The 13,017-nt window shown below is 44.1% G+C and overlaps 1 protein-coding gene across 1 annotated transcript in view; it reads left to right on the forward strand.

The window, feature by feature from the left end:
• LOC138489482 (zinc finger protein 154-like) overlaps nt 1-13,017 on the forward strand; it is a 355,232-nt gene that overhangs the window by 84,321 nt on the left and 257,894 nt on the right. Inside the window, exon 3 of the mRNA XM_069617219.1 lies at nt 11,473-11,565. Within this exon, the coding sequence (XP_069473320.1) occupies nt 11,473-11,565 (93 nt within the window). The remainder of the gene's footprint in view (nt 1-11,472; nt 11,566-13,017) is intronic.

The raw sequence follows: 13,017 nt of genomic DNA on the forward strand, positions 1-13,017 counted from the left end.
CACTAACAATAAGGCCTTTAACAAAGTCGAACTCCATTTTCTCACATACTGGTTTTACCCCCCATTTCTTAGTTCTTTTTCCAAAGGTCGTAGTGTAGCGAGGCATCCCTACATTTCCCGTAGTCCTAGACTGTTCACGGCCCACATTCTCGTTATGGGCCAAGACCGATAGTAGAGTCCTATGTTTCATGCCCTGTAAGCTGAAATGCAATCGCTTTGGCCTGTACTTTAGGCACATATTGTGGAACACCTCCAATTCTCCTGTGTGACAGATTTCTGTCAGTCCCCTCCAATCTCTTGATAGTTTTATCGAAAACAATCTTCTCAATGGCTTTGTGTGTAGGTGAAGATGCAATCAACCACTTCTTCTTCCGTGCCTCCTCTGTGGACAAAGGGCCATGTTCACATTGGTGGAAATGTTGGTTTTCTGTCCAGCGGTGAACGTTGGTACAGTGGTGCATCAGTGACCGCCATTTTTCAAGTAGGATTTCCACTGACCCTTCACAAGTTTTGGAGCTCCACCAAAGATGGTTGCTGATAGACTGGGACCACTGTGTAATACTTTCAAAACCTTTTTTTTTCCCTGCAGCCAAGATTTTCTTATTGACTGATTTAGCAAGAGGCCATACGTCAAATTGACGTTTAATATGTGGGAACTGCTCTCTCATTGTCTTGGCAATTGAAACGTGTCTGTCCGTGGCTGAGGTCGATGTGCATTCCCCTTGATTGTAGATATTGCAATGATTTTATAAATCCTAGTTTCTCCATGGCCACTGAGGATTTACATTGGCACACCTACCTACATGACCACCAAACTCACAATTTTCTTACTATCCATGTCCGAAAGTGGTAGGTGCAGTACTTGGTAGAAAATCCAGGGCTGTCGCACTGTCCATCGCCAGCTAGCCTGAATCGTTTCCCTTCGAATGTACTTGCTAGAGACAATTGTTCAATTTTCCAAGCATCACTAATGGCTGGAAACAGATAATCATGTTGGTATTTGTAGTACTGCGTTTTAGAAATGGAATGGAGTCCCACAAACTGAAAGAAAGACTCAAACTTCCTAAAAATGGACCCACTAAAAAGTGAGGCAGCTGCACACAGTAGATTGCCTGCTGGCAGCTTCCCCAGCATCAGTTGTGCAGACCATGAGAATGCATGATTTAATCTACAGGCGGCATGTATTTTGACGTTACTGCCTTGTTTTTGACTAGTCACATGAATCAATGGCTCCCCACATACTTCCCCTCCAACTGAATGCCCACATTTCAGCATACTTATAATATCCATCAAACAACTGTCGAATACTATGTATTTGCCCTCTTTCATTAGACTGTCATCCGGCGTGAAAGTTGTTTCGGGCTGTGCCGTTGAGGACATATCAACAAATTCAAAAGAAATATCGCTGATATCAAGTTCTGATGCGTCGCTGGGTGCCGCTGCTGGTTCATTCTCTGTCATTTCAACATCTGTTACTTCAGCATTGATGGGAGAACACAACATTGTCGACGGCTTTTTGGGTGGCATTTTTTTGGTGGGTGTAGATTGTGTGAATTGATCTGCGACTACTTCAGAGCTATCTTCAATACATTCAGTATCATCTTCTTTTGGTGGTGCAGTCGAACTGTAGTAATGGTCCAATACAACTTTACTGGATTCTCCGGACACATTCAATTCATGTTCTGGCCATTGGACATGAGCATCCCGAGTCTCAACACGCCGCGTCTGAATTAATAGTTCCTCCATAGTGTAAATGGTCTGGCAAGCAACATCTCTCATTTGCTTGACTGTCTGTGTATGTATAGTTCGTACACCCACGGGTAACAAGAGGACATATTGGAAAAGGGATGTTCATTTTAAAGACAATATAAAGTATAGTACAATTGACAGAAAAAAACATAATATAGTCCCCAACACAAAACAATTCCTGAAATTATGAACTGTTTGTAACTAACCTTATTTTTGTTTATTTTCTTTGCAACTTTCTTGACTCGAACTTCAACATCTGCACGCTGTTGCTCCGATTCTGGATCCGCATAGACAGCACGGAATGACGCTCCTTCGACTCCCTGAAACATAGTACTTTCATTACTATGTATCACAATATTGAAAACATAAAACACACGTGAGGACGAACACACAGGTACATCTCAATAGCTAAACACAAATTAAACATTCTGTAGAACAATCAAACGACAAGTATTCGAGCTCTGATGATCTAGTTCGATGGAACTGTCAGTATCCATACCTCTGGCTTCGCATGGACTGCCATGAATGGTTGTTTTGGAGAGGAGGCATCAGCAACTCCCTGAAACACAGTACTTGCGTTAGTATGGTTTTCAATATTGTAAACATAACACACACTTGGGGTCGACGGCACAGGGACATATAAAGAGATAACCACAAATGATGCATTGTCTAAAAGAATCAAGGAATATCTAAATATGATCAGATTTCATTGACTTATTTCTCCAATTTATTTACATCTGCATCATCTAAATGGGATGTTATTGTAGTGGAAGCTCCGTCGTCTCCCTGAAACACAGTACTTGGGTTAATAGGGAAGAAAGTATAGCAAATGGAATCGCGTTATGTCGACACTCGATGGAGCGGTCAGTATCCATACCTCGTGCTGCCGAAGAATATGTAGGGATGTTGTAAATCTAGTGTGCACTTCCGAAAGCTGTTGCGCCGATTCATATACGCAAGGTCCCGCTTCCACTTCCCCTGGAATTACTTGAATGTCAGGCTCCACATCAAGTGCAGGGGTTGACGCTCCATCAACTGCTTGAAAGATAGTACTTGCATTAGTAAGGATTACAATGTTGAAAATATAACACACACTTACATATCAATGGCTAACCACGAATGAAACATTGTGTAGAACAATCAAACAACAAGTATTCCAGCTCTGATGATCTAGTTCGATGGAGCTGTCAGTATCCATACCTCGTGCTGCTGAAGAACATCTAGGGATGTTGTCAATGTGGTGGACGCTTCAGCATCTCCCTGAAAGACAGTACTTGCATTAGTATGGATAACACTAATCATAACTGTAAACAAACACCAGGGGACGACAACTAAGGTGTATATCAATTGGAAAGCACTAACCAAACATTCGGTAAAATAATTACACAATACAATAAAAATATTACTTGACATGCATAAAACAAGTCTGTAGCGGAATAGCCAATTAAGATTACCTGATACACGCTAGAAGTGGTTGATAACTGCGAGCACGTCACGGATGTAGAATGTTCTTGCTTCAGATTCAAGGGATAGTCAAGCAGTTGTAAAGGTAAATTATTGATTGATAATGAAATGCCAATATTAAAAATTGCCATGTAAGGAGACAGAATACTTGAGTAATGCTATTGAAAATGCGCATTATAGCACAGTTCACTGTGCCCATATATAGATTTAGTTTGTGGGTTATGAAATCGAAAAAGAATATATTGATAAATGTCATTATTCAAAAAGCTATACACTCCTATCAATGTCGAAAGTAATACAAGGGACACAACACCTAAAATATCAATTAATCCATTCGGCTATCTACACACTACTGCATGGCCTAAAGCTAAATCCGGACACTTGACTCACCAGTGGCGGAATGTGGACGAATAGAGTGGGAATAGCGTTTGCAAGCAATTTTCGTGTCGTTCGCCGTTTATTCTTCTTTGTTACCCAAGATGTTGTGTACTTGTTCGAGGAAAAGTGCCGGCTGCAGATGCGGTATCGATCACCCCTCTTGTCCTCTAAGACTTGTTGGACTCTACTTTCCAGCTCATCCAGTGGATATCCGCAAAGCCTGACCCATTCTCATATTCGATCAACAGTTTTCGGGAATACATGCATTGTAGTGCCTTCAGATTTAGCATGGTTCTTCGAAGGGCAACCGCTAATCGAACAGGCAGGCATTGTTGACAATTCTGAAAAGTAAATATCGACATTATTATACAATCTTGATGAATAAAAATGTGCTACAAAAGTAAATGAACCATACAATGTTCAATGCAAGGTTTGTTTTGGTCGCAGGAACTATACCAGTTCATCATGTGCGGCTTAGTATTTGCATAAATTGCAGAAATGTATAAATGATGTGACTAAAATCTGAACATGTGACTCGTCCCTTGGATGTTCTGTCTTGCACAAGAAGGAAACATGCTTACATTATAGACTGGAACCCCGAAGGATGCAATTCGATGACAATTGACACAGATGAAAATAAATAGATCTATTGATAGCATAACAATGGAAACTCAAGTCAATATCAATGAGACCAATGAACATAGCACTATTGAGTACTCTACTCGCAAATAGATAGAAATTTAAAAATCAGCGAAATAGGACTAGGATACATGGCCTTACCTTGACCAACAAACAGTTGGATTCAGCAAGCAGATCAGTATGTTGCAGGAGAACAGGTAGATGGCCACATGTAGCACACTGACAAGTTTGCTCGAAGCGGTCACAGAAGTTCACGGATAGCACGACGACGAGCAGATTAGCATAGATCTCAGTGGTTCTCAGGTAGCACGTTCAGGAGTTGACTTGCAAAGCACAAAGATGTTCTCATGAGACATATCAAGTGGTTTATAAAGTATTACAAACAGGGGTGTGTTTGTGAATGAATGACGTGTGTATGTCGTGGTATTATGTGGTTTGCCGTGGGCCGGCCAGCGTGAGTGGGGGGGTCGTGGCCGGACACACGGGGTCTGAGGAGACCATGTGTATTGCTCTCCCCTGAAAAGTGCACGGAACAACCATAAATCACCAATGCAATTATAGAGCAAATACTTCAACCCATAAACAGACACAATAACTCACAGCCACGCACTCTTTAGAAGATAATCAGCTCTTTACGGCTATTTAGTCAAAGATTACAAGTACATAGAAATAGCTCATAAAACTAATATGGACATGGATAAGAAGTCAAAGAAGTCAAAAGAAATACATCACCGTGAGCGTAATTCTTGTCCTCATCTCGTCCAGAAGCGGCTGGAAGACTCCGGGGGCAGCCAGGCCGAGAGTACCACAGCTCACAGGAAGGCCAGACGGAGCGTCCTTCTCTGGCTGAAGGCTCACCTGACCCCTCCGGGTTTCCGCATATATAGGAACTCCACAAAAGGGGAGTTCATTCTCGAACCTTCTGGAATTGCACCTACGCAGTTGAGGAACAGCCGTCGGTTGCCAGCTGGGTCAATCGAGAGCTCCCCCCAAGGAACGTAGGGCCTCCCTGCTCTAAAAACATGCTCCACGGAGAACAGTAGCAAGCCATAACAATGTTCGCTTTTCCCAGCAGAAATCGCCTTGACTGCATACCAAGTTTGAAAAAGCATGTTTGTCTAACACTTCAGCAAAATGTGTGCAGCCTTTCACTGCGGAGTGAAGTAAATATCCAATATGGCTCTGAGCGCTCCCAGAATGCATTGCGCGCCCGCGCCATTTTGAACCAAGCATAAATCAAGCAGAACACCATGTGAGCGATGGGCCCTTGGCGTGGGATACCTTTTGAAGTGTACATGCTGTTTGGCACCTCGGCCGTTCACGCCCCTGACAGCCCCCCATGGCAGCGCGCATCCACTGGCGCGAACCGCCTTTGATAGAGGGGGGTGGGATGGAGGGGCCTGGGGCGTGCAGATAAGGCACAGGAAGACTGCTGAATGGAGACACACTTATGTGGATTGCAGGGGGGCGGCCTGCTTCAAGGGGGAGCCCTGCCTGGAGACACGGAGTCTGAGGAGGCCATGTGAGCAATGGGCCCTTGGCGTGGGATACCTTTTGAAGTGTACATGCTGTTTGGCACCTTGGCCTTTCGCGCCCCTGACAGCGCGCATCCACTGGTGCGAACCGCCTTTGATAGAGGGTGGGTGGGACGGAGGGGCCTGGGGCGTGCAGATAAGGCACAGGAAGACTGCTGAATGGAGACACACTTATGTGGATTGCAGGGGGGCGGCCTGCTTCAAGGGGGAGCCCTGCCTGGAGACACGGAGTCTGAGGAGGCCATGTGAGCAATGGGCCCTTGGCGTGGGATACCTTTTGAAGTGTACATGCTGTTTGGCACCTTGGCCGTTCGTGCCCCCGACAGCCCCCCATGGCAGTGTGCATCCACTGGACTTGTTGTTATGGACTTTTGTTTTTGTTAAACTAACCACTTTTTTATACTTTATATAGTTATACTTCGCCTTTGATAGGGGAGGAGGGTGGATGGATGGATGGGCCGGTGGGCGTGCAGACAAGGCACAGGAAAACTGCTGAATGGAGACACACTTGATTCATTTACAAAATCAAAACAACCGTTGTTAAAATGTATGTGGTGTTTTATTTTTTATTTTTTTGATGGCACAAAAATACAAAACTTTATACATTGTACAGGTCAGGTTGCAGCACAGCGAGGGAAAATCCCCTGTACTGACCGCTGTCACTCGGGAAAGTTTCTCTTATGGCACGAACGGCACAGGCGGGTATTACTCTGCGAACGCGGTGTCCAAGCCTCCCGTGAAGCCACCATGTAAAGGAACGATAGGCCACCAGCCGGTACCACCTGTGAAAAATAATGATACAAACTGTTTTTAAATTACGAAGATAAGTTGATTAAACGTTTGTTGTCAATGACAATTCTTGTAACTAATGGCATTCTGCTCGGACAAATGCCATCTAGACACTGCACACTATTGAACGACTTTCATGCGTTACAATGATATGTAGATGTAATTTTGGATATAGGAGACGACCATGAAATAGTAGTGGCATCTCGAGCAGATTATACTTACTCGTTACTCGGATTACGAGGACGAGCAGTTGCGCGAAGTTCGTGCATAAGCACCCTCATTATCCTCAACACGGACCGTGTGAGGCAGGCTGCCCTGAAGTCTGGCAGCTCGGTGATGCATTGCGGTCGTGGCTCGCCTTCCGAAATGTAGGCCACGCATCCTGAGTTTTCACAGCAGCAGCAGTTCTCGTCCTCGTTTGGCATTAGCTTGCATCGATTGCATGTGCACCAGGTGGAAACACCGTCCATGCGACTAGGTCCAGGGTCTTCATCCGTTGATTCGTCCAGACAACTGCCGTCCGAAGCCTCATCGTTTTCACGTGTTTCCCTTTCCAGTAGTTCCTCCTTGGTATACTCTGGCTCGTACATGTAGGGCATTATTGGAGCCATTGTGTAGTAAACAAACTAAAATAATTTATAGCGATGGTACAGGTGTTCCCACGGGCTACAAGCGGCAAAGGTAGCTGACCAGAGCACAGAAACGAGTCACAGAATACTCACAGAATACTCAAAGTAACACAGAGAGAGGAATGGAATCGAAAATCAGCTGCTGTGTGTTGTGAAACGGTCTGTTTATACTTATTGAGGAAAGAGGCGTCTTGCCATTTGCATGGCGACACGTCATTAGCTGAAGCGCAGCGATTGTTGACACGAGACGTGCTTTGGCGTTGTGAAATGGGCGGTACGCGTCTGCTGATGACAGGCTCAGAGGCGGGGGATATGATTTAGTGCTGCAAAAGCAGGTCAGCCAGGGCGATGGGGCAAGTGATAGGATTATCCCAAAATGGCAGCGCCCTGGTGCCTGTTTTCGCGTGCGTATAATGGACGAAAACTTGGGTAAGGTCCATAGGAAATGTTTGTAAAATCGAGCGACTTAGACTTAAAAACACGTGACCAAACCATTCCTTTAACATGGTGCAAGGGAAATATTTGATGTTCTTAATGCGTTTGCAATAGAAAACGAGCTGTTGATTAATATGGACAAAATGCAAGTCCTGTTAACTGTGGAGAAGGTAAATCGACCTACCTTTTCCACATGTTTGAGTACTTTGACATATGTCTACCTTGGACTGGAAATGAGCGGTAGTAAGGGTACACTCTCATAATAAGAGTCCAAAAAGGGGAAGCCCCGTTGACAGATGCAAATGATTGATACATTTTCTAATAAGACAGCTGGATACTCCATAGAGGGTGCAATCATGCTGCATAAGCACAGTTTTTGCCCTACAGTATTGTAGGCATTGGCTATGGAGAATTTTGAGTTGGCTAGACAAGCTTGAGGGTTCATTCTGAAGACGGGTTCTAAAACTCCCTCCATCTACCCCAGTGGAATATCTCAGGCTGGAATTGGGTTTAGTCTCCTTGAAGGATCTACTGTTAATAAAGCGAGGATAACTATTCTTGAAAGCTAACTCCAAACCCAAATGCCAGCTATTATTGGTAGATGGAATGGGTCGGAGGATAGCGTCAGGAAATGGGAGGGGAGCTTACACGCCTCAATTAAAAACTACACAAGATTATATCTTTATTTTTTATTTTTGCTTTAAAGTGCTCACACAGCCCACGGGCATTGAGGCGCTGTTACAGGAATATTTTTTTTTTTAGTTGTGTAATTGTTTTTTGTCTTACTTGCGTATTTATAACGCGATTAAATATCCATAAGTTTCTAAGTGCGGACCCGGGGATCGAACGTGGGTTACTTCGTGTCTTCTTGCTTCCAAGGCATGCACGTTGCCGCTGAGCTATCCTCACGGGTTCCCTGATTTTTGGGCAGGGTACAAGGTACGATACCTTAAAGTCATCTTTTAGCGGAAGGTGGAACATTGGGATTGGGTTAACAACTATTCACCTCCATCGACTTTACGATCCTATAGATGTTACCCATCACTATTTAAAAACCCAAACCTACCTTCGGCAGAGCTCGAGTCCAGCAGTCCGTAACATAATAGTTAGGCTGCGAATTAACCTGCTACCACTCTGTTTTCAAGGGTGGCCATTCCCTGATGCCACTAGAGGCAAGGGTATGTCGCATCTGTAAATTCCTGGGAATGATTGCAACGCCACAGCATGTATTCACTGGATGTCCTATCTTGGGGCCAGTTTATATGTGCATATTAGGAAAATATGTGCATAACTATGACTCGATTAAGCCAGAGGCCTTTTGGAACTATTGCCTCAATTTTGAGTCCGAGGGTGTGCGCATTGACCTATCCTGATAATGGCGGCATATTGTAAAATCGTTACCTTGGGATAGGGCAGCAACTAGGTTGAACCCCAACTTTGGATGCTGAGTACTAGATAAGTCATTTTAGAATATGAAATATAGAGGCTGCATGGCATGCTTTTTAATGAAATGTTACATTAAATTGTTGTTCAGTGCAGGTGCAAAGTGGCTTTTAAACAAAATTTTATTTGTTAACTTTTGAATTTTAAAACTTTAGATTCCCCTTTGTTTGTAATTATAGCCTAGCTGATTTAAAAACGGATTCTCGAAAATATAGAATGCAGGTAATATTTGGAGTACGAACTTTATGATATGCGACAAGTGATGGGAAAACTGTAACCTAAGTATATTTAAACTGTAGTTAAGTGCATGTATTGAAGTGTGTAGTTTTAAATCAATGTGTCTAAACATCTGTATTTGTATTGTATTTGAATTGTAAGTCTACATTTTTGTAAAGCTTCTTTAAGCACCAAATACAAATGAATAATATCAGCATTAGCACACACTGCACTCCGGCATGCACACAATCTCCCCTCTCTCTAGCTCCTAAAAAAACGATTTCCTCCCTCAAACCTACTACTCACTCTGGACAATATCATCCCAGCCTCCATCATTAAACAATTGATGTGTCCAGCGCTCTGTCCTCAGCATCATTTATGCATCCATCAGTCGTTCGGGAAATCAATTACTGGTGGAGTGGAACTAGGTTTCCTATGACTTGGCCCCTCTTCTCCTCTGGGAGTCCCAGTTGTCACATCGCCTACGATCTTAGGCCCTGTGGCGAATCAAAGGTATTCATCCCTTCTCCCCAAAGGGGAGCCTCCCCCTTTGAGGCTAGGCAGGTGAGCATGCTCCACAAGACCTTCCCTAGGGGTCTGGGGAACTGGGACCTCACTGGGAGAGACTCCCCCTTAGTGGACAAGGACTCCCGTTCCTGTGAGAAACTCACATGAAGAGGCTGCAGCGAGAGAGTACGCTGAGAGGCCAAGCACGACCAGAGAGAGCAGAGTGCCAGAGAGAGAACGTAAGCTGTTGAAGCCTCTTGATGAGGTGACATCGGGAGGAGGTGGAGCTTCCCAGACTCCCTCAAGACTGGTCTCATGCGACCTCTTTTGAAAAAAAACTACCCAGATACTGATGACCTGGCCAACTACACGTTCATTACAAACCTCCTGTTTATTGGCAAAATCTTGGAAAAAGTAGTTACTACACAACTACTCACGAAAATCGGATAACTTTACCACCTAAATGACTATCAAGTCAGGGCTCTGCCTCAAGTGTAGCATCAAGACATCCACCATCCATGAACATGCCTCCTTGTCCTTAACCTCTCGGCTGCATTCAACAGCATTCATCATTGCATCCTTGCTAACAGGATCTGTGGTACTGCCCTGAATTGGTTAACTTCCTACCTCTCAGGCAGACACCAGGCCGCTCAGATCAAATCATTGCGTTCTAACCAATTCCAGGTCTCCTTTGGAGTCCCCATCTAACGTGAACTACATTGGCTTTCTCACCAGTCTAGGAAACTGTTCAAGACTGCATGTTTCATCTACAAAGCAGTAATGAGTAGCACACCAACATACCTGGTGGCTAGGCTCCATATATCAGGTGGCACATGCTGCTTGCACAACAAATAGACCAACCGGTATAATCACATCTCGGCCTTAAAGAGAGGACCTGCAGACAATGCTTTTCTTGTCACACAGCCACCATCTGGATCTCTATTCCAGTGTTGGCTCAGAATGCCCCCACAATTCTCCAATTTTGCAAATGTCTCAAACATGGCTCTTCCAATAACGTCTGATCAAGGACTAATTCCAGTGGACGTACATACCTCAACTCACAGTGCTGCGCTAAATACTAGCTACCCTACACTGCACAGCTCCTTGCTGCTCTCGAGCTAGGTTGTTACTTTAAACAAGAAAGTGTTTTAGTGATTGAATCCATTCCAAGTTGTCTACCTGATGGATTTGGCTTTCCTTCTGGATTCCTGCTGGGGAAGGTTTCTTTCTTCAAGATGGACTTTGCTAAGCCATCACCAGGCTTGGCCTGGTGTTTATGTAGCCGGTGGGTGGAAGAATGAAGCTGTGTCATTCATCGTTTTGATTACTAGTTTGCTGGTTTTTGTAGCGCAAGTCCACTCTGGTCCATGGCACAGAAGGTGTTTGTTCCTTGAGCATTCTGCCCTTTTCTGTCTACCATACAGTTATGTACCCCCTGTGCCTGCAGCTACCACAGTCTTGCCATCACTTCACTTGGTTTCCAACTTCTGCAGCAATAGCGACACTGGCTGCTGGACTGAACTGTTTGTGGGATAATTGTTTGACATCACCTTCACGCCATTATACCCTGTATCAAGTAATTGTGATGTGGTGCAGATCATTCCTATGGTGTCCTGTGTGCTGCATGGTGAATTAGACTATTCTCTGTATACCAGTAGAAAATTAATAGTTCTTTTTTTTTTTAACAGGTCCACTTATTGTCACCACTGTCCTGTCATTAAGAACCAAAGAAAATCAAGACCCAAGTCCCAAGGACAAGGAGGAGGCTGAGCGAGTTCACGGTATGCATTGTACATTAGATTTGGTGTTAAGAGTTGGATGGTAAAGATCCATGCCTCTCAACTCACCCACTTCTGGTGGCTGACATGTGCCATAGTCCCTTGCAGGTCGATATGATTTAATGACGTTCTTCCCCACAGAAACCAAATCCTTTTTAAAATATTTGACTTACTGGCCTTGGCTACTCAAAGGTAAAATGGTATGAACATCACAAAATTAGAAATCTTGCATGGGTGGAAGTAACCAGGGGTTGGGGGAGGGGAGTAAAAGGAAAGGAATTCAGAGAGCAAGCGGTTAATGGAAGAAAGGAACTAAAGGATGTCCGTATGAAGGAATAGCAGGACGCTGTACATATTAAGGAGGGTGGAAATGAATGGGAGAGAGGAACTAAAGGATCTGTGTATGAAGGAACAGCAGGAAGCCATACACATTTAGGAGTGTGGAAATGAATGGGAGAGAGGAACTAAAGGATGTCCCCTATGAAGGAACAGCAGGAAACAGTTTACCTTAAGGAGGGTGGAAATGAATGGGAGAGAGGAACTAAAGGATGTCCGTATGAAGGAACATCAGGAAGCCATACACCTTAAGGAGGGTGGAAATGAATGGGAGAGAGGAACTAAAGGATGTCCGTATGAAGGAAAAGCAGTAAGCCATGCACCTTAAGGAGGGTGGAAATGAATGGGAGAGATGGAGGTCGAACAATGAAGGCGCGAACGAGCGTGGGATGAAGAATTAATTCTGTCAGAGAATCTGAATCTGGAAGCAAGTTAGAAATGGTGGTATATTGATTACCAAGCCCTGCAAGAGCCTCCTAATCAGAACTCACTTCCCTGATTGCGTGGGCTAAGCGAAAGGGCTTCACATAGAGTAAAAAATGCTTAAAGCTCCAAAAATCAAATAACCCAAACAGCAGCAACGGGTTAAAGGAAACGCGTAGAGTCGAGAAAAGGGAAGAGGAAACGAATAAAACATGTTGCATATTAAAGAAGTGGCCTGGCTCTTTAAAAGAGGAAGGGATGTCATTTGTAAAGTTTGACGGCCCTGCTTGTGGGAGTCAGATATACAGTGAAAATGCAGAAGTGTCAGTGGGCCAGATCTGGTAAGAGTACAAGGACTAGTTTGTTAAGGAAAGGGTGGGCATTTTTTAATCCTTCTTTGGCTTGGCTTTGGGAAATGGGATGCATTTGGTCCAGTGATCAGCAGTTCCATGCAGCTTGATGCTCTGTTACTTTCTTACACAGTAACTCTACTAATGTCCACCTCCGTATCACATTTACAGTGTTTAGAACATCTCTGAGATGCTTCTTTTTAATGTCTGGCTGATCGCTTGGCAATGATGGTGTTTGTTCAGTATTGCATTTTCTCATTTTTTAACCCTCCCAATCTGCATCTCTGGAGACACACATCCATTGTTAACTTGTACTTTTTTCCTTTTCTCAATGTTGGCCTTTCTT

Source organism: Ambystoma mexicanum, chromosome 9 (genome assembly GCF_040938575.1).
Source record: "Ambystoma mexicanum isolate Mex_15411 chromosome 9, UKY_AmexF1_1, whole genome shotgun sequence".
Classification (NCBI taxonomy): domain Eukaryota; kingdom Metazoa; phylum Chordata; class Amphibia; order Caudata; family Ambystomatidae; genus Ambystoma; species Ambystoma mexicanum.